Source organism: Chionomys nivalis, chromosome 1, assembly GCF_950005125.1.
Source record: "Chionomys nivalis chromosome 1, mChiNiv1.1, whole genome shotgun sequence".
Lineage (NCBI taxonomy): Eukaryota > Metazoa > Chordata > Mammalia > Rodentia > Cricetidae > Chionomys > Chionomys nivalis.
Window position 1 is genome coordinate 142,627,263 of NC_080086.1, and position 27,725 is coordinate 142,654,987.

The following is a 27,725-nucleotide window of genomic DNA, read 5'->3' on the forward strand; positions in this document are numbered from 1 at the left end:
ATCTTTAATAAATAAATTAAAAAAAAAGAAATTCTATACTAGCTCGGAATTGAGTACAATAAAGGGTTATTTATTTAGGGGTAGACTCACAGATTACAGTCCTCTGTTCGAACGGGAAAACAGCAACTTAATACAGCAGCTGGAAGAGGGGGCGGGCGCATGCTTTACATTGGCATTTATAGTATAAGAGGTCATGCCCAAGTGGACAGGTAACTTAAAGGCTATTGGCTGAAGGATTTCCTACAGCAGTTCCACCCTGTGATCTTGTGAGGCACAAGAAAGTAGGCTGAACAAGCCGGTAAGTGACATTTCTCTGTGGTCATCGATTCAGTTCAGTTCCTTCCTTGAGTTCTTGTCTTGATTTCCCTTAATGATGGACCGTAAACTGTAAGATGAAATAAACACTTTCCTACCCAAATTGCTTCAGGTCATGGTTTTTATATATAACAGCAGCAATTTATAGAGGACCACACTGATTGAAATTGGTACCGTTAGTCCCTGCTCCCAATGTATTGACGCTCCATTTCAGCAATATGTATAAGAGACAATAGAAAGTTATATATACTCTGTCTTATTGTCTGTCTATGGCCGTAAAGCTTGGGGTCCAGTCTGGTTGGAGACATGGTTGGAAGCCTAGGAGCATAGCTGATGTGTTTCTTACTTGGACAGTGATGGGCTGGGCAGGACCTGTTTAGAATGCATGCATTTTGCTTCTTTCAAGCGACAACCCATGAAGGCACAGGATCATTTTCTTTGGCAGTCATTGATAGTAAGCAGTGGAATGTGCTAGTGTAGAAAGTCTACTGGACAGAATAGAAAAGGTGCTTTCTCCGGGCTGGCTGTTTATTATGCAAGAAATCTTGAGGAAGGAGTAGCCAAGATTGGGACTGGCCACCAGGGGTCGCCAGAGGAATTGAGAGGGCAACTGACAAAATGGCCTTGTTCTTTCCTTTCCCTGCTCTTTTTCACCCTCTGCATTTTCTTTCCCTTTCCCTCTCCCTTTCTCCCTCCTCTTTCTCTCCCCTCTTTCCCTCCCCACTCCCATTTTGACAGGGTCTCTCTGTGTGGTCCAGACCAACATTAACTCTTAATCCCCTTGTCTCCAGTTCTCTAGCAGTGGGAAGGCAGGCACGTCTAAACACTGGGCTGCCACAGTTCTTCCCTGTTCACCAGTGAAGGCCTCACCCTCTTGGGCCCCATCTTACCTGTGTCGGCCATCTTTTTTTGCTATCTAGGTGTCCAGCAGACCCAGAGCTCCTCTACCCTTTTGCATTTCATTGCTCCTCCCCTTCACAGCAGCTCTCGCGATAGTTAGCACTCAGACCCGTGATTCACTCCTAGATGTTTTCTGTCTTTGTCATCAAATAGATAGCTCTCTGCCAGTGGGACTACTCATCTATGAGGTCCAAGACGTTTGAATGACCTCCCCAAAGTCCTGCCTTTGAGTCCTCAATCTCATGTTTCCCCTGCTCATCTGATCATATATGCAGCTACACTTAGCTGTCTTCCCACCCATCAGAAAAAAAACAATCAGAACCGACGCTTTACAAAGAGACACCAGCCACCACCTGAAGTGCTGTGCCTGTACCTGCTGCTCACATATGCTTAACCACCCGTGATTCCAGACAGAGGGCACTCAGATGCAGAGATATGACGGAATCTTCCCTGGGACACACAGCTCTAAAGCAGCATAGTTGGAAGTCCAGTCCTGGCAGTGTGGCTCTGGTATCTAAACTCGTTACCAGTGTGCATTTTCCCCAGGGGGCCATGAGTAGGAGTGAACTCACAGCTCAAGACAGCGGCCTGAGAATAGATAGTGTGTCCTAGCAGATGAACTGTGCCGGATGTGGGCAGCATGATGGTGATACCTCACTGCTGTACAGCGATGCCCACAACCTGTGGTCCAGCAACCACAGAAACTGCAAGATCTTATGGCTTTACTGTGTCTATGGCGTATGGAGTGTCCATAAGACTACCATGAGCATGGCATGTGTGTAGAGAGAAGTCCGCCGACATCTCCGTGATCAACTTTTGGAAATAAGGCTGGGAAGGGCAGAGGGATTTTGAAAATGATCTTTAAAAATCCTTAGTTAAGAATATATGTTCTAGTGCTGAGAAGGTTCAGCATGTAAACACATCCACCTGAGAGTGTGAGTTTGGTCCCCCAGTACCCGCATGGCAGGAGAGGACCAGCTACCAAGATTTGTCCATGGACCTCCACAAGGGTGCTGTGCAAATAAATAAGTCAGTCAATGTAACAGATTTTCAAAAGCAATACTCTACATAAAATATAAAATACATTGAGGAAAATTAAAGTTTTCAGGGGAGGAACTAAATGTCTTGAATCATAACTTTAACGAGATTAATGTTTTTAAAGTTCTGAATTGCATCCCGCCTGTGCCTCATTAGCAGAAGTTTCTTCTTTCCTTGGCCATCAAGTTTGCAGTGTGGTTTTGTTCAGGATGCCATTGTCAACTTCTTCTCTTTCCTAGGGGAAGGGCTTCACCTCACAAGTAATAGATAAGTCACAGATAATTATCTGTAAGAATTTCATGCCACTAGTGTGGCCATAGTTCAGTGTGGCCATAGTGAGTAATGTCTGTCATGGTCACGGTTCACCATACAGCAGCATGCCGTACGGTGAACGACTCTAGGCTACATAGCATTAAATAACGCCTTCACATCCCAGCGTACGATTGAGGCACGGCACAAACGCACAGACTGCTCGACTCATCAAGGTTGAAAGACACGTGGTAGGGCTTTCTTTAAGAACAGGTTGCTTCCAGGACTGCTGGGCTCCGAGAGGGGTCAGCTGAGGCTGGAGTCCTGCTGGCTCTTGGTAGTTCAGCCATTCCAGGAATGCAGGCTGCCTTGCTTCACAGTCCCGTAAGAACCCTGTTGGGCACATTGCTGTTTGCCTTGTCCTGTAGTGTGGCCTCTCAGAACCAGGCTATTTTTCTGAGAGTCTAGAAATAACCTTAACCCTGCCAGGTCACAGGAAGATAGGGAAGAAAAAAAGAGGAGTGGAGACTAGTTGCCTAGGAGACAAAGAAAGCAGGATCCCTGTCACCTTGCAGGTCCCCAGTATAAAAGAAACTTCTGGAAAAAGCTGAAGGTGCCACCCTGCTCTACACCACAGATAGCATGGCAATTTATGTGGGTTGAGCCAAGGCAGAAATCATTTTTTAATAAAGAGATTTCCACATTATTTTAATATAAAAGCAATCTTGAAGACCATCTGGTATACAGGAGCCTAGTGGGGCCCTGAGGGTTGAGTATCCTAAAGTCCATGTACCCTAGCACCTCATACTCCCAGAAAGCTGGGAAGATTGGGGATGACTTCCTTCCTGTTTCCCAGTTTTCCATTGCTGTGTGGAGTTTGCTCCCACTACTGGGTGAATCAAAGTATAGGAGGGTAGAGGTCCTGGTGAGTGGCAGAGGCTCTGAGAGGAAGTAACTCATGTGTCTAATGATGCACACGGTGGATCCAGGAAGCGTGGATCAGGGTAGGTAGCATACAGCAGAGCACCCGGGGAGGCCTGTATTACCACCATGGTGCAGGTGAAGGAGCTGGGGCTGGAAGAAGCAGAGGGCCAGGTCACCACAGCTGCTCTGTTACCAAGTAGTGTCAGAGCCTCCTGGTTCAAGGATTCCCTGACAGCAGCTTGGACACACTGCTGCTTTCAGTGTTTTCCGCTGTGACTCAACAGAGAAGCTCTCCCTGTCCCCACCCCCACTTTCACCTGATTTTTTTGTGGCGTGTCAACATTTGAGGCAGGGAGATAAAGGAGTAAGAAATAGACCTGGGATGCTGGGGGCCAAAGGATCAAAGAAAAGCCACCAAGATGAGCACGCTCCTAGTCTTCCATTTGGAGATGCCTTGAGCATGACTCACTTCTAAATCCTTAGCATTCATCCTCAGCAGCAGGAACGAGCATTTGCTGGACGCAGAGCACAGCCCCTTGCCAGGTTTATGGAAAGTGATTCATCTCCCCCGTCAAGAACATAATGTGGATAACGGCATCAATGCTCATTTTACAGGTGTGGAAAGTGAAGGCCATACCACTTAGGCATCTTCCCTAAGTCACCCAGCTGGTGACTAAACTCCTGTGTGTGGAGAGTTTAGTGAAGGTATTTGTCACTTACCCCCAGATTGTGACTCACAGAAGCCCAGCCTGACTGTGGCCTTCAGCACACTCTCCCCTCAGCTATAACAGCCAATCACATTTACTGTGTCTGGATGCTCCAAGGGCATTAGTTACCGTACTTTATGTCATGACCGTTAAGAGTGGGTCGGGAGGTAGCCCTGCATGTCAAGGCTATTCTAAGACAATGGCTGTTCCCTAGAGCACTCTCAGAGGAAGGCTCAGAACACACAAGGAAACCTATGTCAGACCTTAGATGACAGGAAGGTTGTGTCCACATGTATCTTCCTCCAGATTCTTGACTGCAACTCCTGGTGATACCCTCACAAGTTAGTCTGGCCCCTCACCACAGCCTCCTCACAGTGTCCTGAAGAGGAGTCTAGCCACTCACTCTTTGGCAATGTCTGTACTTGTGTGAGGGACTGAGCCAACTAGGAAGGGGCAGAAGTTATTTGGTTTTCTTACTATGCTTGGAGGACAGATAGACCATTAGGACAGCAAGATGCTGTCAACTGCACAGAAAGACACCAGCATTTGGGGACACAGGTAAATCCTGACTAGGAAAGGGTATCCAACCTTTATTTATAGTACAGTGGGACCCATGGGGTCAGAGGCATTCTAGAATGTTGTCAAGGATGTGGAAGACTTAGGCTTCATGCACTTGGGTGCTTTCTCCAACCTTGGTGCATTTCTGCTCACTGGCTTCTCTGTTCCCTCCAGGTAGATCACAAGAGTGCCCCAGTAGTCCTCTGGCTTCAGGGTGGTCCCGGAGGTTCATCCATGTTCGGACTCTTTGAAGAACATGGGCCTTATGTTATCACACGTAACATGACTGGTAAGTGATGCTTCGACTACTTTTCCCATGGTCCTTCTTCCAGCCAGCATCTACTCTAAAACGAACTCAGAAGAAACACAAGAACCCCTAGAAGTTGCTTAATAGTTTCAGATTGTAGAAACATAACTTTATGGCACTGTCTGTCCTGAAGGGGGAGCCCCCCAGGGTGAGTGTCCTGCCTGGCTTACTTTCTCCTGCAAATGTGAGTGAAAGGGTCTAAGCTGCTTTCTGCAAGCCAGCTGCTGACTCCAGCATTCTTGGCTTGCAAAACCAGTTGGTATTTATTACTATTTGGGTGAGTCCTCTTGCACGGGCCTAGTGGTGAAATTATATCCCTCATTAGCCGAGGGAATAGGATGCTTTATGAGTCCATCACTTAAGTGAGCCGACACCTTGAAGGCAAGATGCTGTGGGTGAGGCTGACGTGGAGAAAGAACCTCTGGCTGTGTCTCAGGGCCGACTCCATCTCTGTCTCTCTGGGGAGAGAGTTTGCTTTCCCTGGGTGAGTGTTCAGAGTGTGAATTGGTTTGTGAGTCACTGTGGAATCTTTGGCGCCGGCTTTGGTGGGGTTGTTCTCTTCAGCACTGGGGAGGAGGAAGAGGATCCAAGAGCCCGGGTGTAGGGTGTAGGAATCCTTTGCAGGGTGGAACAGATGGGCACAGGTCTCATGTCAATTCTCACGAGATTTTGTTGCCACAGCTGCATTCTTAGCTGTAGATACTGCCATGTTAAGCAAAACTACAGACGAGAAGAAAATGGGTAAAATGGGCACTGGATTTCCAGCGTGTGGCAAAGGGGAGGCCCGTGATGGCAGGAGGATGGCAGGGTCTGCTGGGGTCCGGAGCACCTTGCTTGGTATGCTTTGCTACAATCCCAGCCCTTTCTTCTATTTTGACAGTTCTTTCCAGAGACTTCCCTTGGACCACTACCTTTTCCATGCTTTACATTGACAATCCCGTAAGTACCACGGGGCACCAGGGAACATCAAGCCTGGTATCTGGTCCCCTTTCTTTTTATAACACAGTCATGGCTGCATGGTGGCATTTTGGTCAACAGTAGGCCACATCCACAAAGGTGTTTCTGTAAGGCCATCAAGGAACTGAGATGCTCCCGTCAGTTGCATTTTCCTCTTTTCCTCCACCTTTTCAACCATCACCCATGTTTAGATATAGATACCTGGCATGGTGCTGAAGTTTCTTGGTGTGCCCAGTAGAATAACATGTTACTGTATACATGCCTCCAGTGTGTGACGGTCTGTGCCTTCTGGGTTTGCCTGAATCTTCACTATGATGGACTAACAAGAACAAATGCTTAAGTTGTCCTCACCATTAAGCAATATATTACTGTATATTTTCTAAAATATAGATATACTTTCCCCTTTTAGATTAGAATTTAATTTATAAAATGAGCAACCAGGCATGGTGGAGCATACCTATAATCCCAGCTATTGGAGGCTGGGGTTGTAGGATAATGAGTTCAAGACCAACCTGAACTACATCATAAGCTCTGGACTAGGCTAGCCTACACCGGAGTACCCTCCCATCTCAAACAACATTGAATGTCACCAATGGGATAAGGGGTAGGTAGCCTTTCACTGACGGAGTGGGTTCCCTGGTTCATGGTGGTTGCTTAATAATGGCGTCCCCATCTTTCATGTAGGCATCTAGATACAAAGAGCCAATCCTGGTATTCTTCCCTTTCCAAGGGACGCAGGATGCCTCCATGAGACATAGGATACATAGAGCAATGGCAGAGATCTGAAGTCAGAGGTGTGGTTTTCAGGATCAGTAAGGCCACCTCCCAGTGTGAGGTCTAGTTGAAAGTCCCCAGGGAACGTGCGTCTTCATGCTTCTCCTCCTCTCTTTCCCCCTCAGGTGGGCACAGGCTTTAGCTTCACCGACAGCCTCCAGGGATACGCGATCAATGAGGGAGATGTCGCCAAAGACTTGTACCGGTATGACACACATCTGTGGCGATAAGAAAAATCTCCCAGTGGTAGTCACTACCAATTGGTCCTTAACCACGCCCAACTTCTAAAATGTTCCGGGAACACTTCCACACAAGTGTGTGTGCACACACGGTGTCTTCTGCCCGTTCTTTCCTTGCCATTGGTTATTGTTTATCTGATCAGCAGACAAAGTCAGCAGAGCTAAATTACAAATGTAAATTTGAGAATCATATCCTCCAAGACTTAGGAGAGGTCCAGTACACATTTTCAACCAAAGATCCCTTCTCAAGCCATCCCTCCAGATGACTTAGGAGTTCCCAGCTGTCTCTGAAATTCGATTTAACTTTGTGCTTGCCTGGAGATAACGTCTTCTCCGGGCATTTGTCTTCTTTCCCACAACTGTGCCTTCTGTGGGTCTAGATGTATAGTTCACTCTGTAGGTTTGTCGTTACTTTTCCAAACTGAAAGTGGTATTTCCCTTCTCCTTCATCTTACAAAATTTGTCTTTTACTTACAAAAAAAAGTGGGAGAAGCGATATAAACTTGTGTTCTTGGTTAAAGTATATATACACATAAATTTTCCTTTCATTTTCTTGCATTCCGTACGTCTATTTTTAGTACATTTTAAGAACTATCTTAACCTTTCTAATTCGGTCCAATTTTCCCAGGCTATAAATTGTTAGTAGAGAACAAGTCTGAATTCTTTCAGAGCTCCCGGGCACCCTTCAGCGCTGCATGAGAATCTGCTAGAAGACTCCCAATAGCCAGTCTCACCTGCCCACTCTCTCTGCTAATCACCCAGTGAGCAAACCCAGCATCTCTGGGGGTGGGGGGAACGACACAGGGTGGCTCTTCTTTTCAGGGACAGATCAGGCCAGGAACTGAGGGACTGGCTTCCTGGTCTTTATTTGCTGCCAAGGACATCTCTTTCTTTCCCTCTGCTGACCCAGAAAAGAATACGACTGCTCTCTAATTTCCCACATAAAATCCCTCAAGATTCTAACACTTGGGTTCAGTTTCCAGCAGGGATACCTAGGTCCTTACACCATTGAGCATGCACACAGTGGTTCCTTGGGACATACTAGCTGATCCTCCCAGAGGGACCTCTTTGGGCCTCCCACCTCCATGGTCTTTCTCCCTGTGTAGGCATAACTACAGTGCCCGTCCTCAGAAGCCCACTCAAGTGCTTCTCAGCACCACTTACTTACACTGTGTGTTCTCCTTCAGATCAGACCCCCACCCCCACCCCTTACCACAAGGATCTTCAGCTCCATTGTTTAACTAGCAAATGCCCTGGGGGAGGAGGCTCTCTATGAAAGAAACGTGTTCACCCCTTGCTAGCCAGAGCTTTGCAGAGTGCCTCACCCCCTGAGCCGGAAGCAAGGATGCTTCCAGCCAGCCGTTGACCCTCCGTGTGTGTGGATGTTTACTGCTGACATGTGGTCTGACTCCTCTCTCATGACATGGGAAGAGGCCGTATTTCAAAGCAGCCGTTGTTTATAGCTGTTTCAGTTCCCTTTGCTTCGGGCTCTTAGAACTGGAAAATAGCTAATCAAGAGTAGTGCAGAAAACTGATTTCAGCTGTTTCCTTTACAGTTTACACTATTCGTTTCCTTTGGTGACTGCATTCTTCTCCCCCAGCTTGCCAGATGGGTGTTCGCTTTGGAACTAGTAAATGGACTGCAGGGTGTGTGTGTGTGCGCGTGTGTGTGTGTGTGTGTGTGTGTGTGTGTGAAAGAGCAGATCTTTCTTCTCCCTTCGAAAGCTCCCGCGCATCACTCCCCACCCCTGAAGATGGAGTTCTATTTTTCTGTGAACAATGCCTGGCCTGGAAGGCATGGCCCTTCTAAGGAGACACTTAGCATTTGTGTTTCTATTGGCTTTCTTTGTGGTCAGAGAGGAACTTCTTCACTCACGGTCAGACACACACTACAAAGGATGCTGCTGAGCCATGGCTTGGAAAACTGTGGATGAAGGCAGGAGGCAGTTTCCCCACTTTGATGTAGATTTCTGGCCTGGTGCTGCTGTCTTCTGGTCTTCCTTAATCACTGGATGTATTCCTGGAGTTGGTGACAGAAGAAACTGGCAGCACACAGCCCCTGTCCTCCTGGAGCCCAAGGCCTGGTAGAATTCCTGAAGTTACCTTCTTAGAGGTGAACGGAGGGGGCCCAAAGCTCTTTGATTGGGTGAAGGCTTCACTCCAGCCTCTGGCATCCATACATTCAAAGAGTCTGGAATGTTCCGGTAAAGGCTCCGCCCCAAGGCCCACCCCACCGCTCACCCCCAGAGTTGCCTCAGTTCAGACTTTGCCACCGAGAAAGCCAGCCAAACAATGACCCCTCCCCAGAGATGCTCAAGACCACTCCCACAGGGTATTTAAACTGCACGCCCCCCGCCCCCCCCCCAGAACAAATGCATGGCTTTTTGGTCTTCCTTTCCCATCTCCTTTCTGAGGGGCTGGAAAGCCATCCGGTAGTGTTTGTATCCATTAAACCTCGGTTTGATTTGGTCTGGTTTGGATTATTGTGTCGGCAGAGAGGCTTATGGGGTGCAGAAACTTCATCCTGACGGCCTGGGGGTCAGAAATGAGAAAGAAGAGGACAGGGTAAATTATACCCTGTCAAAAAGACGTGTTGGTGACATACGTATTTTCGGAAGTCCCCAACTCCTGAAGTTTCTGTCTCTCAATAGCTGCAAATCTACATGTGGATCCTTTTATTTCTAGCCAGAGTCCTTGTGAGGCAGTTACCTCCCCAAAGTCACACCTTTACCTTGGGACTAAGCCCTCAACACTGGAGCCCTGGCCTTCAGATTCAAACCTTTACACTGTGGAGCCCTGTGATTTCTTGAGTTCATACTGCTTCTGCTCAACCAGAACTGACCAGATTCTCTTCCAGTCACCGGCTGCCACTCATTGTCATTCCAGCACCTTCTCTGCCCTACATACACCAAAGGACCTTTCCAAAACATCATTTGAGGAACAGTGTTCTTCCAGCCATTCCTTCTTTCCAAAATGCAGCATTCTGCAACCAAAGAGCTTTCCATTAAAATTCTGTTTATCAGGGAAGTCCTTGGCACAGTTCCATCAGGGATCTCCAACAGAGTCCCTACCTGATGATACGCGACTTCTGTGCCAGGTACATTCACACCTAAATGTATCACACACACACATTTGTGCCATATGCACACCAGCATCATGCTGGGCTTTGAAAGAGCGCAGACGTGAGTCCTGATTTTAGTTTAAGCAGAACCTCGTCATGTCATCGGATCAGTGCTTGGCTCAAGTGCAGTTAAATTAGCAAAGAGTGTGTGTAGCTCTGGGTACTGAATTTGTCATTTTCCTAATTTACTGCTGAGGAAGAACCACTTAGCAAAGACTCTGGAAAGACAGGCAGTTCATGGAAAGACCCGATCTGTGAGAATAAAATGGTAATAGCTTCTTTGAGGAAACTCTGGCTTTCAAAGCCTCGGCTACTATGCTAGCACTTTCCAGATAGAAGTAACGTGGGAGATTATCCCTGTCAATTTAGCTTGCCAGATACAGCACAAAAGACACAGTTGAATTGGAAAGTCAGATAAACAATGAATATTTCTTTATATATAAGTATCTTTCAAAGATAGAGAGTATTAAAAAAGATAGACAGCACAGACCTCTGTTACACATACACACACACACACACACATAAGCGCGGTATATCATAGATAAAATTTGGACATCCTTATTCTAAAGCATTTTTGATTATTTATCTGAACTTCAATTTTAATTGGACTCCTTGATTTTTTTTTTTATTTGCTAAACCTATCAGCCCAAACAATGCCCATCAAATACCAAGGAAGTAGGCTCTAAGTTAAAGCAGGAGACTTGAAATTTACCACAGTCAATGAGTTGGTACCCTTCCAATCAGCAGGAAGAGAGGAAGGGAAGTGGTTTTTAGGCTGACGGTTCCTGAGGGGAGGGCGGAGAATGAGCTCCTATTTTTACCCTTGTTCTAAAGCCAGTTTACTGCCAGGCCTAACGTGGAAACTACGAAGATGCAGCCTCCCAAATTTAGTTCCTCAAAGTCACTATAAACAACCTATAAATAACAAGTAGAGAATGCACCGAAACGCCGCACAGTGGATTTTTATGGAGCCTTTGAAAGTTAAGTCTAACAGGGATCATGGTGGTCATAATGACTGAGTTTTTCTTTCTGTCACCCTTGAACTCTCTCCCACTCCTGGCTTTTCAGAGACTTCTTGCCTTTCATCTTCCCTGGAAGGTTCATGGCTTTTAGTCCCTCAGCAGGAAGCTGGGACCCGAAACCCTGCCTGGCCTTTTAGGCCTTGCTGCCAGGTCAAGGCATTCCTAGAGTGCCTGAGTTTTGTGGGGTTTTGATTCTTTTTTTGTCTCTTTTTGGGGAAGACTTTGGTAAAGACATTTAGAAGTCAGAAGCCAGCTAGTCTTCTCTTCCTTGTGGAGAAACACCCCCATCAGACTATTTTATTTCAGCATGGCTCACTCAAGTGGCCATGAGATTCTGTTTGTTTCCTTTTCCCCCATCCCTCCTTCTCCCCCCCCCTTTTTTTTCAGCTTTGGTGTTCTTAGAACGCTGGAGTTCTGGGAGCTCCTGTAGAAATAGTTTGCATGGCCTGCAACAGTTGTTTGATAAGAAGCAGAACTTTCTATTGCCTTCCCACAAATCTGGCCTAACAGAGTATTGAGGTTTAAATGAACCTTGCCAAACAATATGTAAGAAGCTGGTGTCATGGACATAAGGACCACCCCCACACACACCCCCAGCAGCTAGATGACCCGACGTGGCAATCACTTTAAATCACAGGTTTAGAACTCTCTAATGTTGATGTCCAGCATTCATACTTCTGAGCATGGCAACATCAGCCCACCTATTTGCTTTGCCTAGCCATCCGCGTGGAAGGCAATATTACCCACTTGGGACTAAAAACCCCCGGAGACCAGAGGAGTGCACAGCCCAGCGCTAGCGCCTTCCAAACAGGGCGCATGCACCCAGCCGGCGCATAATGGCAAACAGCATGAGGCATGGCAGCCAGTCTGCCCTGGCTCATTTCTCCAGTCAATCTGAATGTCCTTTCTTTCACAGTGCATTGGTTCAGTTTTTCCAGTTGTTCCCCGAGTATGCGAAGAATAACTTTTATGTCACTGGGGAGGTAAGTTGCTGTCTTATTTTCTTGGGTGCCTCCAATATTACAAAGACTGGACTATATGATGACGGTTACAGCAAACGTATTCGTGTGTGTGTGTGTGTGTGTGTGTTGAGTCAGTCTACTCTCCCAATTTCTTAGTTATTCTCCAAATATACTCAATAACAATGGTTTTTTCACCCAGGGTTCATTGAAGAGTCACCTATTGGGATGGGTGCAGCAGGTTACTATGTTCCGATTTTCTGCCTATCTTTATTGTCATTCATAGCAATGATTTGAAGTGTGGACCAGGTGCCTGTAGTACATCCCATATTGGGAACTTGTCTTACCCTCCCCTCAGTGTTCATATTCAGTGAGGATTCCATCTGGGTGAGCCTGTGTGCTTTCCTAGGCGTTCCACCAGGAACAACACCATGGCACTTTGTCCCTACGGTGGGATCGAACTTGATCACTCGGTTAAGGTGGCATCAGCTAGACGCCACCATTTAAACACACCTGCTTCTGTTTGTAATTCACAAGTAACCCGCGAGCCCACGAACCGCTCTTCCCTTAGGCCTGTCTCTCTGCAGTTTTCGATCCATCAATGAACCATGTCTCTTCTGGCCTGCAGGTTGTGAAATGACAATTTTCTCATCTGCTTTTGTACGGGCATCATCCCACATTCTTCTACAGAGCCGATCCCCGCTGTCTCCTCTCTAGGTTCTTGTATATCCCGGTGGACCCCAACTTTGGTATTTCTAGTTCATCTACCAAAATCGATTACTTTTGTTTTTATGCTTGTTCTGATTCTGCTCTTGGGAAGGCCCTTCAAGCTGGCTGTTGGGTCATTTTTGAGCATTTCCTGCTCTATCACAGGTATTTGCCTCTGAAGCACCCTGTACACCACCTGCGCTGATCCTGGATCAGTCATTTTTCTAGGGACTCTGGCTCATTTCAATGGAGACTGGCCCTGAAAAGCTGAGGCTGGAGCCCTGGAGTTCTCTTTGCTGCTAGGACTCTGTGACTCTTCTCCAATTCTTCCCTCCACGGATGTCTGTACGCACCTTCTCCCACACCGAGGAGCAAGGTTCCTAGCAGCAACCTTGTGTTGTCCTATGTGCAATCCCGCTTTATACCACTAAGGCTTAAAAATGACTCTGTCGTTACCAGGACCAGCAAAGGCTTCCATGTTTCTTTCATCAGAACGTAGTCGCTCACTCTCTGCTGGAGCTTTGTTCTTATCTCAGTTCATTCTCAAGCAAGTGTTATTCATACTAAACAGCCCATGTGTTCCACCCTGGTGCAAGTCTAATGCCCCAGGCAAGTCTATCCATGCTCCTGAATCTGAGGGTTGCTTTAGGTCCTACCCTATTTGGGAACCAATAACTTGGGCTGGAGGGATGGACTGAAGAGCAGTGACCAAGGTTTACCTTGATGCTCCTGGGGAGGAAGGATTGTGCTGGGGCAGTCAGCCTCTGAGCCCTAAGGTTTAACTCTGGAATGAGTGATGTTCACAGAAAGGTCCAGGGGATGGTGCCAAAGGAAGGGCTGGGAGGATAACAGGCAAGTGGTCCACAGATGTGCATATGAAGGGCATGAAAAAGAAACACAAGCTAAATTCCTAGGGAACGGAGAGCATGGAACCAGGAATTTGAGCCTGTCTTCTCTTTCTAAGCTGCCAGAGAGAAAGGTTTAGTCATCTCTACTGAGTTTGGTTTTGTTTTCCATACTCAGTTGTTCAGTATCCACTCACATTTTCTTTTCTGCTGCTCCTCACCTTCTGAGCAATTTCAGAGGCAAGTCGGGAAAGGAGCAGAAAGTGACACCCTCGTCATTTCCTAGTTCCGCTGGAAGCCACACATTTCCCCATTCTAGCAGGGGACTGGTCTGCTCAGGGTGGCATCCCTTGTCTGACAAATAATGTGGTAATGTCGTGAACCATGATGCTTGGCAAAGCTGCCAAACTCTGGAGGAAATTTCTGACTTGTCTATTTGATTTGTGCCTTGTGGTTTCATGCATGCCATTTCCAAATGTGTGTGGGAAAAGAAAAAAATTATATTCTTTGCTGCCAGGATGAATACGCTTAGAGAAACCAGCGCCTTCCATGTGATAAAGGAAGATGAGCAGGAGGGCAAGAACCATGGCAGAGAGACAGCAACCATGTGGCCTCAGCTTCGGAAGAGCACAGTGAATCTGTCCACGTGTGTCCAACCTTTTGACATTGTGACGCTATGTCAGCCTCAGAGTTCACAGTTGAGAGCGAAGCAACTTGATTACAGGAAACAAAACAAAACAGCAACAACAAAACAAAAAGACAAACATGAGATCTCATGTGTTAAGTATGTTTATGATTCTGTGTTCGGCTATCTGTAGCCCTACGACTACAAGATGGACATGCCTACTCTAGAAGCTACATGCCTTTGAAGAAAGAAGAATGCCAAGTAGCAATGCCCCACTTCTCCCGTCTCACATGCTCTGTTTTGTTTGTTTTCTAAGGCCACGAGGGAGTAGAGTGCTGGGCTGATAATTGGAGACCTGGAGTAGAGTAGAGGAATTCTGGGTAATGAATTGGAGAACTGGGTCTTGGTGGACAGTTCCAGGCAAGGTGTTAACCTCTCAGAGTCTTTGTTTTTTTACTTTGCAATCCCAGGGGTTTCTTAGTTTTGAAATCAATTCCCATGGCTGTTTTGTTTTATTTATTAATAGTTCAGTGGCAGCTGGGCGATGGTAGCGCATGCCTTTAATCCCAGCACATGGGAGGCAGAAGCAGGTAGATCTCTGTGAGTTCAAGGCCAGTCTGGTCTACAGACAGTTCCAGGACATCTAGGGTGGTTACACAGAGAAACCCTGTCTCAAACAAACAAACAAACAAAAACAAAACAACAGCAACAACAATAAAACCCAAAAGTTCAGTGGCAGTCACCCAGATTCACTCTTACGGCATCTCTGTGTGCCTTCAGATTGAACATACCACTAACCCTCCCCGCTTCTTTCCAGCCCTTCACCAAACTGCTCAGGGAAAGGCCTTTCTTTTTCCGAATGTTCATTTGCTCTTCTCAGGGAGTCGCAACAAATAACAGCAGCAAATTTGTAGATTCAGTCCTGAAAAATAATGGATAAACTCAAAAAAATGTTTTTCTGCTTTCCATTGTGCGTATGTGGGGTAAGAGTACCCTTTACATTTATGGGCCAGGAATGAAAGCAGCCTGCACAAAGGGGCCACAGCAGCCTTCCAGAGGTCTGGGGCTGCATTGGTCTGAAAGAGTCTGGAAATAATAATAGCATTTACTACATAGTAATGTTTGAATGTTTAATTATATAATCCTCCTTAGATATTTCAAATAGTGACTGACTGTAATGAGCATCCAGCACATGATGCCTCTATTAGGGTTCAAAGCACATGGCCCAAGGCAGATAGACCAGGTCGGAAGGTGTTCATAGAAGCTCTGCTTGCTCACTGTATGTCTATAGCATTGCCTGTTCTATTATACTGAGTTATTCTCTCTCTCCCTCTCCCTCTTCCTCTCCCTCTCCCTCTCCCTCTCCCTCTCCCTCTCCCTCTCCCTCTCTCTCTCTCTCTCTCTCTCTCTCTCTCTCTCTCTCTCTCTCTCTCTCTGTGTGTGTGTGTGTGTGTAAAAATCTAACCCATGACTTTAAGCATGATAAGCCAGCCCTCTACCGCTGTGCTTCATTCCCAGCCAAATGCATTTTTAAAAAGCATTTATTTCACCTAAAAGATGAAGGATCATTGAAGCTGATATTAGCAGTCCAGCTGATTTGCTTTATATGCATCAGCATATGCGAGGACCCACCCACGTCCCACTGGTAGGGCATAGCAGGGAGAGCAATGTGGGTCCGCTGTGGGTGTGAACGGCCGAGGGAGAAGTTTCTTCTCCCTTTCTTCTCTTCATCTCCGCCCAGAACGCCAACTGGAATTAATTTTCTCTAAAGAGAGACAAATGTGTCTGTAAATCACCCTCCTTGAGGCAGGAAAAAAATCTACTTCAAAAAGAAACAAGCTGTGTTTAATTCCCGTGATTAGCTTTCTTTCGAAGTGTTAGCCTTCCCGAGGCAGTAACTATTAGTGAGAAAGCGCTTGTTCTGGGGGCCCCCGATGCACAGGAGTACCCTCTCCAGCTTCCACAGGATGGGCTTGGCACTAAAGGAGACAGCCCTAACTGGAACGCAGGCAGGTGGCAGGAGGAAGAGAGACTTCCCAGTGTCAGAGCATGCGGTTGTATGTACCAGTTCAGGCAGAGACCCAAAGCTGTGGTCTGGGTGGTTTTATAAATGGCGATGCTTCCCAAATGGCAGGATGCGTGCTTAAAACTGGGCACCTCTTCCTCATAGCAGAAAAGGTTTGTAGCCATAGCCAAATTGAGGACAAAATAAAGGCAGAACTTTGAATCTACTTTTGTGTTAGTTAATAAGTCCAATGGAGGTAGTTGATGTTCACCGGCACGGGGAAAATCCTATCAGGAACACTGTTTTGCCTGACAGCCTCACTGAGGTCATTACAGTCCGATGGGCCGAGGGGACAGCCCAGCACATGAGAGCCATGTTTGTTTCACATTTTCTTATGCAGTGTTAAGCTCTTGCTAAATGTATGATACGGGGTGGCTCCATGAGAGGCTGCTATTAGACACAAAATCCACCAATGGTATTTCTCCTCTGCTACTTTCTGTCTCCCGGTCATCCCTTCCTCCCGCCCAAATTCCTGGCGACTCTCCTCCTATCTGCCATCCCCTCTCTGCTCATCCCCCACTCACACCCAGTCTTCTCTCCTCGGCAACCTCAGACTCAGGATGCTTTCTCCCTCTTCTTCCCCCTCCAACCACATTGCTGTTTCTCTTCATTCTGTCTCGCCTGCTCACGGCTCAGTAGCAACAATGGGATCAATTGCACCCAGTGTATCTCCCTCTTGACATAGTTATGTTTGAACTAAGAAAAGGGATGACCCTTGAAAAGATATGAATAATAGGCAACTCTCAAGCATTGACAGGAAGTGATGAAGTGACAGGTGAGGTGAAGTGGAGGCACCATGCTAGCGGCAGGTCAAGGGTCATTCTCTGTCAGCCTTCTGGACCTTATTACTCCAGTCTTGGAGTCACCAAACTGGATGGCTAGAAGATTTGCTCACAGTGGAACACATAGCAGCCATGAGTCCTCTCTGGCAGAGAGCTTTTAAATGAATTGCTTCACTCAATCCCAACAGCCTCCTTATAATTATCCCAGTCTTACAGATGGAGTGACTGAGACTTAGCCTAAGCATATCTTACCACGGTCACCTAGCTAGAGACTGGGAAAGCCAAAACTGGAACCTGGTGATGAGACTCCAGGGCAAAGGATTGGAATGCTGACATCGACTGTGGGTTACGGTAGCCTTGCACGAGGAGGTGCTCTCTGGAAATCAGATTGTCTCCAGGAACTGTGTCCTCCCTCAGCGCTGACTCTTCTGGAAGGGAGTCTGACACCCCCATTAGTATTTCCTGCATCTCTCTAGGGTTCTAACTCTAAAAGTGGGAAGAGGCTTTCCAGCTCTACGGATGTCTGTCTTTCTGGCCAAGACCTAGTTTTAATCACAAAGACTTGGCTTTGATCATAAAGTTTTATAGAGCAAATGAAAGTTTCAAGTGATATAAGGACTGGAAGTCCTTGGAATGCAATTATTTCTCAGCCTTGGAACTTGCTGGATTTTATTAGATAGCGCTCAAGCTGGTTTAACTCTTCAGCCCATGACAAACGTCTATTTTCAATTACTGCCATCTGCAGCTCCAATATTTTCTTTTAGAATTGAGAACGGATTTGTGACTGTTTAATGAGTTTAATATTATAAAAATCAAGGTTTAAGCTGCAACCCGAAGAACTGAACAAGGGCATATGGAAATGTTTACAAGTTGGGCCTCTGGCTTTCAGAGAATATATCCAAATCAAATCAGTACGTATTTACTGATTCTCAAGTTGCATGAAGAAGAATGCGAGTTACATAGACAGAGTCGTAAGCTTTGTCTAAAGTGAGCTGTCCTGCTGGATCGCGTAGTTCAGTCTAGACACAGCACTGGCTCCTGGTTAGAGATGTCCAAGGTGGGGACCGGCAATTCTAAGGTAAATCACTTCGGCAGCTTCAACCCTTTAAATTTTATCTGCAGAGCACAAAGGCCCTGGTTTGTGCCCGTGGCCTAGTTTGCTCATACTCATTATTTACAAGTCAAATTAACTGGAGTCTCCCTTTTAAACAAAGGAGTTTATTCATCTGCTTGAGTCAGCTGGCAGCAAACTGGGCTTTCCCAGTAAGCTTTGAGGTCAGAATAAGAAAGGGAGAGGATGCATCCTGTGTCCCTGTACCTGCCACTGGTGGGTGATTTTTAAAGACACACCCTTGGTATTAAAACTGAATTACCTCTCATTTGGAAGTCAGCATGTGCCTTTGTGTGGGTTGTGTGACGAGAAGTTGGCGACAGATCAAAATGTTCTTGCTCCATACAGTTCTATGCCTGTAGATGTTGCAGCTTCCTTTTTAAGTGCATAGTCAAGAGAAATAGATGGCTGATAATATCATCCTCTTGTTAAAAGCTCCCCTTTTAATTGCAGCAGTGCGGTCTCAAAGTTAGATGACGCATGGTCTAGAAATGTCTAGGAAGCTGTGGAGATTACCACCATACTGAAGGGCTGGCATTACTTGCTTATTTTCCAGACTGTCCATTTGAAGTCACACTTCTCTATGCAGAGAAAATGATGCTGCTGAGTGTCTTAGTTATGGTTTCTATTGCTGTGAAGAGGCACCATTTACCTGTGGTGGTTCACTTATAGTTCAGAGGTTTAGTCCGTTATCATCATGGGGGAAGCAAGGCATCCTACGGACAGACCTGGAGGGGGAGAAGGAGCTGAGAGTTCTTTCATCTTGACCAGCAGGAAACAGGAAGTGGTCTGAGACACTGTATGTGGCTTGAGCATATATAAGACCTCAAAGCCCGCTTCCACAGTGACACACTTCTTTCTAAAAGGCCACACCCATGCCAACAAAACCCCACCTAATAGTGCTACTCCCTTTGGGGGCCATTTTTTTTCAAACCACCACATTGCGCTGAAGTGAGATCCCACCTACTCCAAGGCTAGATGAAATCAGGTTTGCATTGGCCTCATCTTGATAGGGCTATTCTATTAGACTTAGGTATTTACTATTTATTTACTTGCCCCTTTGGGGGCTTTCTTCGTGTTTTCAGAATGTGTGTAGAATTCTGTTCATGACATTGAAGCTTTCCTCTTCTTTCCATCTAAGCCCCTAAGTGAAGATGGCTGCTCCAGAGCCCGTGCACAGGAAGAACTTTGCTCCCTCCTGGAGACACCGAGTTCCCTTAGCGTAATCATGAATTCTTCTCAGAGGTGTCTTGGCCAGCTGAGTGACTAGAGAAATGGAAGCAGAGTGAGACAGGGTCCTCAGGGTGACCCTTAGGGTTTTCAGTTCATTTCCACTGAGGTTGCAAATCCCACGGTCTTTTCTACCAGGTAGAAATGAGGACTGTGCCCAACTCTGAATGAAGGAACTATGTCCAGGACAGCTATCTCTTTTTGAAAAGCCATTGCTTATCACCACTGGTAAAGCTATGGTTTTACCCCAAAGTTGCTGCCTAGAAACAAGGCCGTGAGTAAATATAACTGCACTGGTCTTTTAAAAAGCTATACTTTGACAGATGTGGGTGAAGTCAGCTTAAACACTAGAATCCTTGGATCCATGTATATAAAGGGTTGTCATTTCCAGTGTAATGTTATTGTTTACCTCACCCCCACTTGGAAGGAACTAATTGAAATCATTCCCCTTCTCTTAAAAGTACCTGGGCGGCAGAGATACGGTAAGCCAGCTGTGTATGCTGCTGAAACATGCGAGAAGGGAGCGGTTCAAAAGGAATACACAACTAAGTTGAATCTCATTGTCTGTTTACACATCTGGAGAATTAAGCGAGCAGTGCATCCTCTGCCGACTGTTTTTACAAGTACAGTGAGCTCTTCGCGTGATTTCCATGAAGCTGTTCCCAACACTGTACAAGTATTCCCAGGGATGGCAGACCAGGGGTCAGAACTCCATTCAGCTGTGATGTTAAGACCCTCCTCTCATGGGCAAAATATAAGTCTGAGAGCTGAACTCGGCCACGCTTCTGGTATAGAAGCAGAATTAAAGCTTTATTGCTTCTTTGAGCTCCAGCAAATAAAACAAATACCAACAAACACAGCCTGCTCTCCCTGGTCCTCCTTGCCGGAGGTGAGTGTGACTACAGCCACCATGGGGAATGTGAGCTAAGCACAAACATCGCTAAAATTGGCAGCTCGCAGCGCCCTTAAATATCAGAGAGGCATACCGAGGCAAGGCTGGGATCCAGATGTGCTGATTACTAACTTTGCTTGAGTTGTGGTGTGAGACATATATGCTTATCTGGCCAAGTTCCTTGTTTGAAGGTGAAAGGTCACTGACAAAAGCTAACACAATGTGTCTGTTCCCAGCAGCAGCGTTCTTCCCTTTCCATTTTAGAATGACTTTGATGTTGCTCTGAGTTTTTATAAGACCAGTCTTGGATGTGGGGGTGGAAGGGTAGTATGAATTTGCAGACTTCATGGGCTTTATTGGCCTGCTGCTGGCCACACTGAGAAGCGCCATTGGGAGGTCAGAGAAGACTCAGAACTGGAGTTCTGGTTGAGGCCATTACTGTCATCATTAAGGGAATAACTCAGAACCAAAGGAGCAAGCGTTCCTACGTTCAGGTCTAAAGTAATAACACAGGCAACCACAGTCTGATTTTGACCCAAAGGCAGATGCTCTCCCCAGACATGAAGTTTACTATTTATAAGATACATACAGAAGTTGTGGGTGGTAAAACAAAATATACTTGATTTGTTAACCTGTTGTTTCCCAAGTGCTTGTGATAGTGAGATGCTAAGCTGAAAAATAAATGATTCCGGAACAAGAAGTTTGTTTTCGCAAACACAAAGAAATATATCCTAACAGGGAAGGTAAAAATAACGGAAGTCTGACTGTAATGCGTTGATTCCCTGTAAAATAATCCTGCAATTGTCGACTGGGTGACAGCCAATGGGGCAGGACAATGAAGGAGTCGTCATGCCGACACAGCAAGGAAGAGTGTGGCAGGCGTCAGAAACAGAGACCCAGATACGTATCACCACTAGGAGAGCGGATGTGGGATGAATCTAAAGAAGGTGGTGGCTTTAGGAGTGATTACAGAATTATCCATCTCATCATCCTCTTTGTCATGAGTGGTCTGTTTAGTGAGTGTGGAGAAGATAAAAACAGGTCCCAGCATGGGACTGAGAGCCACAGGACATTCCGTGACCACTGACTGAATGTGATTGGCTAGGAGAAATGAGAGCCGTGGAAGCGGCTATGCCTGGGGAGACCTCCAGCTATGTATGCCGTTGACAGGCACAGACCTCATTTCATTGTTTCAAAATAGAAGAAAATGAGGTTTGTTATGTGTGTCCTCATACTAGGGTGAGTGAAAAAGTTTAGTTCATGGATGAAGCTCAAAATCAAGACTGGGTTCTAAAATACAGGCTGCTTTTTAATTTCTTACCTAGTTATGTCCCACCTTCAGCTACTGTTAGGAATGTTTCATACATTGAAGAAGGATGCTTAAAAGAAATCCCACACTAGCTCAGAATTGAGAATAATAGACGGTTATTTATTTAGGGGGAGATTCACAAATCAATATCCTCTGCTTGAACGGAGAACAGCAACCGAATCCCGCAGCTGGGGGGGGAGGGAAGAGGCCAGACACATGCTTTTCATGGGCATAAATTGTATAAGAGGCCACGCCCCAGTGGGCGGGTAACTTAAAGGCTACTGGCTGTTGGATTTCCTACAGCAATGCACTGGGGGTTTTAAGCTAAATTACCACCACTGACTACATAGCTATGTAAAGAACATGGCCTTCCATCTCAGAGTATGTTTCATTTACTAAATGTAACATGAAGACAACCCAAGAGATACTATTACTCAATATATATACATTTTTAGTATTTTTATCCATTTCTATGGAGAAAAACAATTAGAGATAATGTGAGATCATCATTCATGTATCAAATGAGCTTGTGTGGGCCTGTTTTGCCCTGGTCAGTGTGCACATCATGGGAATATAATTCACGAATCATGTATTTGCTCTGGTGGGTGGGAGATATGGTTTCTATAATATTCTTTAGAAGTAACTGTGACATTTCTAAGGGCACGTTTGTACTTTGTTCATTTTTGTGTCCCTGCCCCAAGTATCTAGCTTCATGGTCTTGACAGATGGCTTGTCCCAGAAGCCTTTATTGGCTGAAGACTGGGTGACAACATTTATCAGCAAAGTGATTACTCAGGAAAATGTGTTCTCTTATAGACATTTGTTTGATAACTCTTCACTTATTTGATGTGGGATTTCCCTCTGTGTGCTGTGATTGCTATTAATGAATAAAGAAACTGCTTTGGACCTATAGCAGGGCAGAACTTAGCTAGGCAGGGGGAAACTAAACTAAATGCTGGGAGAAAGGAGGCGGAGTCAGAGAGAAGCCATGTAGCCTGCAGGAGACTGATGCTGGGAACTTTACTGGTAAGCCACAGCCACGTGGTGATTCACAAATTAATGGAGATGAGCTAAATTAATATGTAAGAGTTAGCCAATAAGAAGCTATAGCAAATGAGAAAGGCAGTGATTTAATTAGTACAGGTTCTGTGTGATTATTTAGGGGCTAAGTGGCCAGGAACCAACAAGCTGCCTCCTCCTGCACTTATCTCCACTAACAAGATCATATTGCATAGTTAGGCAGCATACCAAACTTCAGACATAAAAGCCCATCTTTTTATTGCCATAAGGAAACTAAAACAGATTCCTAAGAACGAATTCTGGAAGTGTTTTGATTCCCTACTTTACCTTAGTAACTGCTGTTACACAAGAGGGCTGTGCAAACAAGATCTCAAATAAGTTATGTGAATTACTTACCTTTATCAGCCTGAAGGGAGTTTCAACTTTTGGAGTGGATCAGCCCATGTGTCATTCTGACCCTTACCACTTAACCTCTCCAAGTCCTGGGTCCTTGCTTGAAGTGAGAACAGTGGTGTTTCCCTCCTGTGATTATGACTGTGGTGTAGATCAATTTAGAGCAGCCAGATGTTCCAAGCCTGTGAAGAGCCTTGGGGATGTCATAGAAGGTCTGTGAATTCACAGATACCCGCATAAGTCTACCATGAATGCCTGCGCATTGCCCTTTTCCAAATGCACATGGACTCATTGATTTCACCACTATTTGTAGAATGCTAACAGCATCAGGCAGTAAGAAAAAGGATATGCACAGCAGATGCTTATGTTACTGTTCGGGCAGTTTTGAGTGTGGGAACAAGCACAATGGTGTAAGGTGATGAGTAGGTAAGTTTGTTGAGGAAGAATAAGGATTAAGAGGGAAAGAAAGGATACCAAAGAAGAAAACAGGACTAATAAAAATTTTGGCTAGTGGCCAGAATAGACAATGCTTGGGTGGCCTCACTTAAAGAAATGAGGAAACGAACCATTCAGATGCTTAAGCCAAAGCATTCATGGTGGAGAGAGATGTGAGCACAAAGGCCCTGGGGCATACAGGGAGCAGTCTGGTCCCCAGTAGGCCTGGGAAGGATCAAGTAAGAAGGTACCGTGGGGGTGAGACTGATGGAAGGGGTGGATGGAAGAAGTGGATCACATTAGCTTTTATACCAGTGCAGTCACGAATTAAGCAGAGGAAGAGCTTGGCCTGTCTTGCGTTTTAGCTGTACTACTGTCCAGAGAATAAAGTGGTTGGGGCTGAAGGGCCAAAGGTCAGTGTGGAGGCTGCAGCAGTAACCCAGGCTGCAGATTGTGTGACCTGGACTAGGGCAAGGACACAGATGTGGAAGGGGACACTGTCTTCCAGCTGCATTTGATGGGCTAGCTAGGATTGTAAGAAGAGAAAGGGAAAGAAACACAAAGACTGTCACTGAGATGTTTGGCCAGCACATCCAGAACAAAGTTAAACACGAATTGCAAGGGAGGTTGCAGAAAGGCTCAGGGTTGGGGGCTTCCTTCTGAGCGTATGGAGTTTACAGGTGGATAAACAACCGGAGAAGCCATGAAGGCAACTTTGGATGGAATCAATCAAAGCTGTGCTTTCAAATATTGCTTAGCAGGCCAGTGAGAGGGCTCAGCAGGGAAAATAAAGTGCTTCCAAACAAGCCTGATGACTAAGTTTCATCTCCAGGACCCATGGGGTGAAAGGAGAGACTTGACTCTTGCAAATTGTCCTCTGACTCATCTCCACCCACAAATAAATTATACGTAATAAAAAGTTTAAGACTGTATAACTGAACCAACACTAGCACTTTCTGAGATAGCTATAAAGTTGAAGTACTGCGTTTGTTAGAAGACATTAGACTGTCCCATGATAACGTGATATTTATGGGTTTTTTTCATGTCACTTGGGGCCACACAGTGTGAGAACAGACGTAAGAGTAGAGCCCTCTGTTACTGTAGAGCCTTCACAGTGAGTGGAAGAAACGGATAGGAGTCATTGTCAATTAGCTTCAGCCCAGGCAGACGTGTGTGGATCAATTGGGGACTGTCATTTCAACACCTGTGCTTCTCAGTCTTACGCAGGGAAATATGTGCCGGCCATAGCGCACTATATCCACACCGTCAACCCCTCGAAGGACTTCAAGATCCAACTGGAAGGAATCGCCCTTGGAGACGCATACTCTGATCCCGAATCGGTTGGTGGCTTTCTCTGTCTCAATCTGTCCCTTGCAGAGACTAAACCCTTTGAACTGAATAATGTCTGAGGTCTAACTTGTTAAAAGACAATGTTAACGTAGCTCAATCTAATTCTTTTTTTTTTTTTTTTTTTTGATTTTTTTCGAGACAGGGTTTCTCTGTGGTTTTAGAGCCTGTCCTGGAACTAGCTCTTGTAGACCAGGCTGGTCTCGAATTCACAGAGATCCGCCTTCCTCTGCCTCCCAAGTGCTGGGATTAAAGGCGTGCGCCACCACCGCCCGCTCAATCTAATTCTTAACTAGACTTTTCGGTGCGCCATCTTACCATTTCAGCCTACTATGCCCAATACCAGATCGCACGTATATGAATATCGTGCTTATGTGTGGCTTTTCTGTTGTATGTGTCTGTGTGCATAGTTGTCTGGTTTGACTCATTCCAGCCAAAATTAGATAGATCATTGCAAAAATGTTTCTTCTTCTTGAAGCAAGGGGTGTCCCATCCTTCTCTCTCTGGTGTTCATGTGTGTCATTTTGTCCCCAGATTATAGGAGGGTATGCAACATTCCTGTACCAAATCGGCCTGCTGGACGAGGAGCAGCAAAAGTACTTCCATAAGCAGTGCAGCAAGTGCATACAGTACATCAAAGAGCAGGAGTGGCTGAAGGCCTTTGAAGTGAGTTCTGGGGCCCCCAGGCTGCCCTCGAGCAATTAAAACCATCTGAGGAGAGGAGGGGTCAGGAGGCACACCATGCTGTTCCAGCTTTCGGGATAGTATCTACCCCCTCCTCTGCTGAGGGTCAGGAGGGGAGATGGGTGGGCATGAAGAAAAGCCGGTCCTGCCTTTCTCCGAATTTGCTTTGGCTGTGTTTTTAACCCGAGACCATCCATCCTGGCATGCCTCTTTGTGCCTTTCATTGGCTGTTCTGACTTCCTTAAATGCTACATGGGACCTGAAGGCATTCTGTAACATATGGAAGTCAGAGCCTAGGTGACCTAGGGAAGTGGATGCTCAAGTTTCAGCAGACGCTTGGAAACATTCAGGAGGGTTATGTCCACAAGCAGGGCCTCCGCTGGAGAAGTGACCTGGTGTGTAACCCAGGTCACATGACCGCAAGAGCCGGGATTAAAGACTACAAAATATAGTATAAGGGGAGACATCTTGCAACAGAAATAGTGTGTGTGTGTGTGTGTGTGAATATTGCTACACAGTTAACCTAACGGTTGAACATGAGACTGGTGATATGATTCGAGCCTTTACCCTCTTGTTTTTTTTTGGATTTTGGTTATCTAAGGTGTAAGGTTACACTTAATTCTGAGATACAGGAACTTGCATCTTTTAGTCAATGCAAAGGAAAAGTCAACAATCTTCCTCTGGCACTTTTGCTACACATCTCTAGGGACCATCCCTGGGAAGTGACACAGGACTAGACTCAGGACCTCAATACGCTTGCTATTAGACGTACTCTGTGTACCCAAAGTCGCCATGACTGTTGAGATTCAGGCTTGGTGTTAGTAGACTTTCAGGTGCACCAGATAGGCCAATTATGACCAAGATAGGGGACATGCAAACTAGAGGAGAAAAGAGGCGACTTGCAGTGATGCACATTTTACGAGCAGGGTACCAGGATCCCTGAGACCCCTCGTGGAGGTGGCGGTGTTGCTGGGAAGTCTGATAACAGCAAGCTGTGCAGATGGGTTGAGAAGGGGAAGTCCCAGCCCTAGGCAGAACGCTGACAGTTCTCTTCGGTGTCAGGATAGCAGACGGGGCGGCAAAACGTGGAGCCAGTTGTAAATGCGGAGGAAGCAGAATAGTCTTGAGAGCATGGAAGATCATGCCTCTCACTGACAATCGTAGTGTCCTCCCGTTAGGTTTGGATTTACACTGCCTGCTGTGCTAGAGCCAGGGAGAAGAGGAAAGCCTGAGAATTGAGCATCACTACCAAACTGTATGTGGCGGGAGACTGCTTTGCAAGAGGGACACATTCGCTATGGTTTTGGAGAAGCTCAGAGTTTCTTAAGCAGAGTCTGAAGCAAGACAGCTGAGAGCCCCGAAAAAAAAAAAGTAAAATGATGTCCATGGCCCATGATGTGACAGGCACGACACTCACAGGTTGGGAAAACTGTTGAGAAGTTTGAGTATTTTGGACAGCTAGAGACCATGGGTCTATGGACCAGGGGTCTCTCCTAAACCAAATTCAGTAGAAACTTAAAATACTTCCCTTGCCATTCCTTGAAGGTATGGAATGTCTCTTCAATCACTGGTTCAAGATCTTGAGATGGATTCAAGCATCTGAGTTTTCAAAGGAAACAGACAAAGCAGGGTTGAGTACATTAGCCAAAGATGCTAACACATCCTGAAGTTCAAGAGGACACACACACCCAAATCCCAAGTTCAACAGACTGTCTGTTTGATTTGACTCTTTTGTTTTAGAATTTTATTTATTTTATGTGATTGAGTGTTTGTCTGCATGTATATGTGAGTGCCACATGCATTTCTGGTGACCCTTGAGGGCAGAACAAGTCATCAAATCCCTGGAACTGGACTGACAGTTGTTAGTCATCACGTACATACTGCCTGAACCTGGGTCCTCTGCAAGAACAGCAGTGCTCTTAATGGCTGAGCCTGCTCCCCTGGACCCAGTGTTCTGATGTTTAAAGATGGGTCAATTAGGAAAGGAGCAGTAACAGCTGGTGAGAACATTGGAGACAGGCCATGCCATCCCTCCACATGCACGGGTGGGGATGCTGGGCCCAGAGGAGGGTCGTGAGTCACAGAAGGACACATGAAGATTGTGGGAGGCCCAGGGCTGGAATCATCTCCCTAAATCCTAGCCCAGTGTTTCTCCTTTCCACAGTGGTTCTTGGGTATTCTATAAAAATCCTGGGGCAGCCTCACAGTT

General features: G+C 46.0%; 1 protein-coding gene across 2 annotated transcripts in view; it reads left to right on the top strand.

Annotated features, from left to right (window-relative positions):
- The window catches only part of Cpvl (carboxypeptidase vitellogenic like), a 108,118-nt gene that overhangs the window by 15,872 nt on the left and 64,521 nt on the right, over positions 1 to 27,725 (top strand). Inside the window, exons 3-8 of one of the 2 annotated variants that reach the window (XM_057782421.1) lie at positions 4,866 to 4,980; positions 5,879 to 5,937; positions 6,855 to 6,934; positions 12,028 to 12,094; positions 24,703 to 24,825; positions 25,367 to 25,498. In XM_057782421.1, the coding sequence (XP_057638404.1) occupies positions 4,866 to 4,980; positions 5,879 to 5,937; positions 6,855 to 6,934; positions 12,028 to 12,094; positions 24,703 to 24,825; positions 25,367 to 25,498 (576 nt within the window). The remainder of the gene's footprint in view (positions 1 to 4,865; positions 4,981 to 5,878; positions 5,938 to 6,854; positions 6,935 to 12,027; positions 12,095 to 24,702; positions 24,826 to 25,366; positions 25,499 to 27,725) is intronic. The other variant, XM_057782429.1, reaches the window with a different exon arrangement.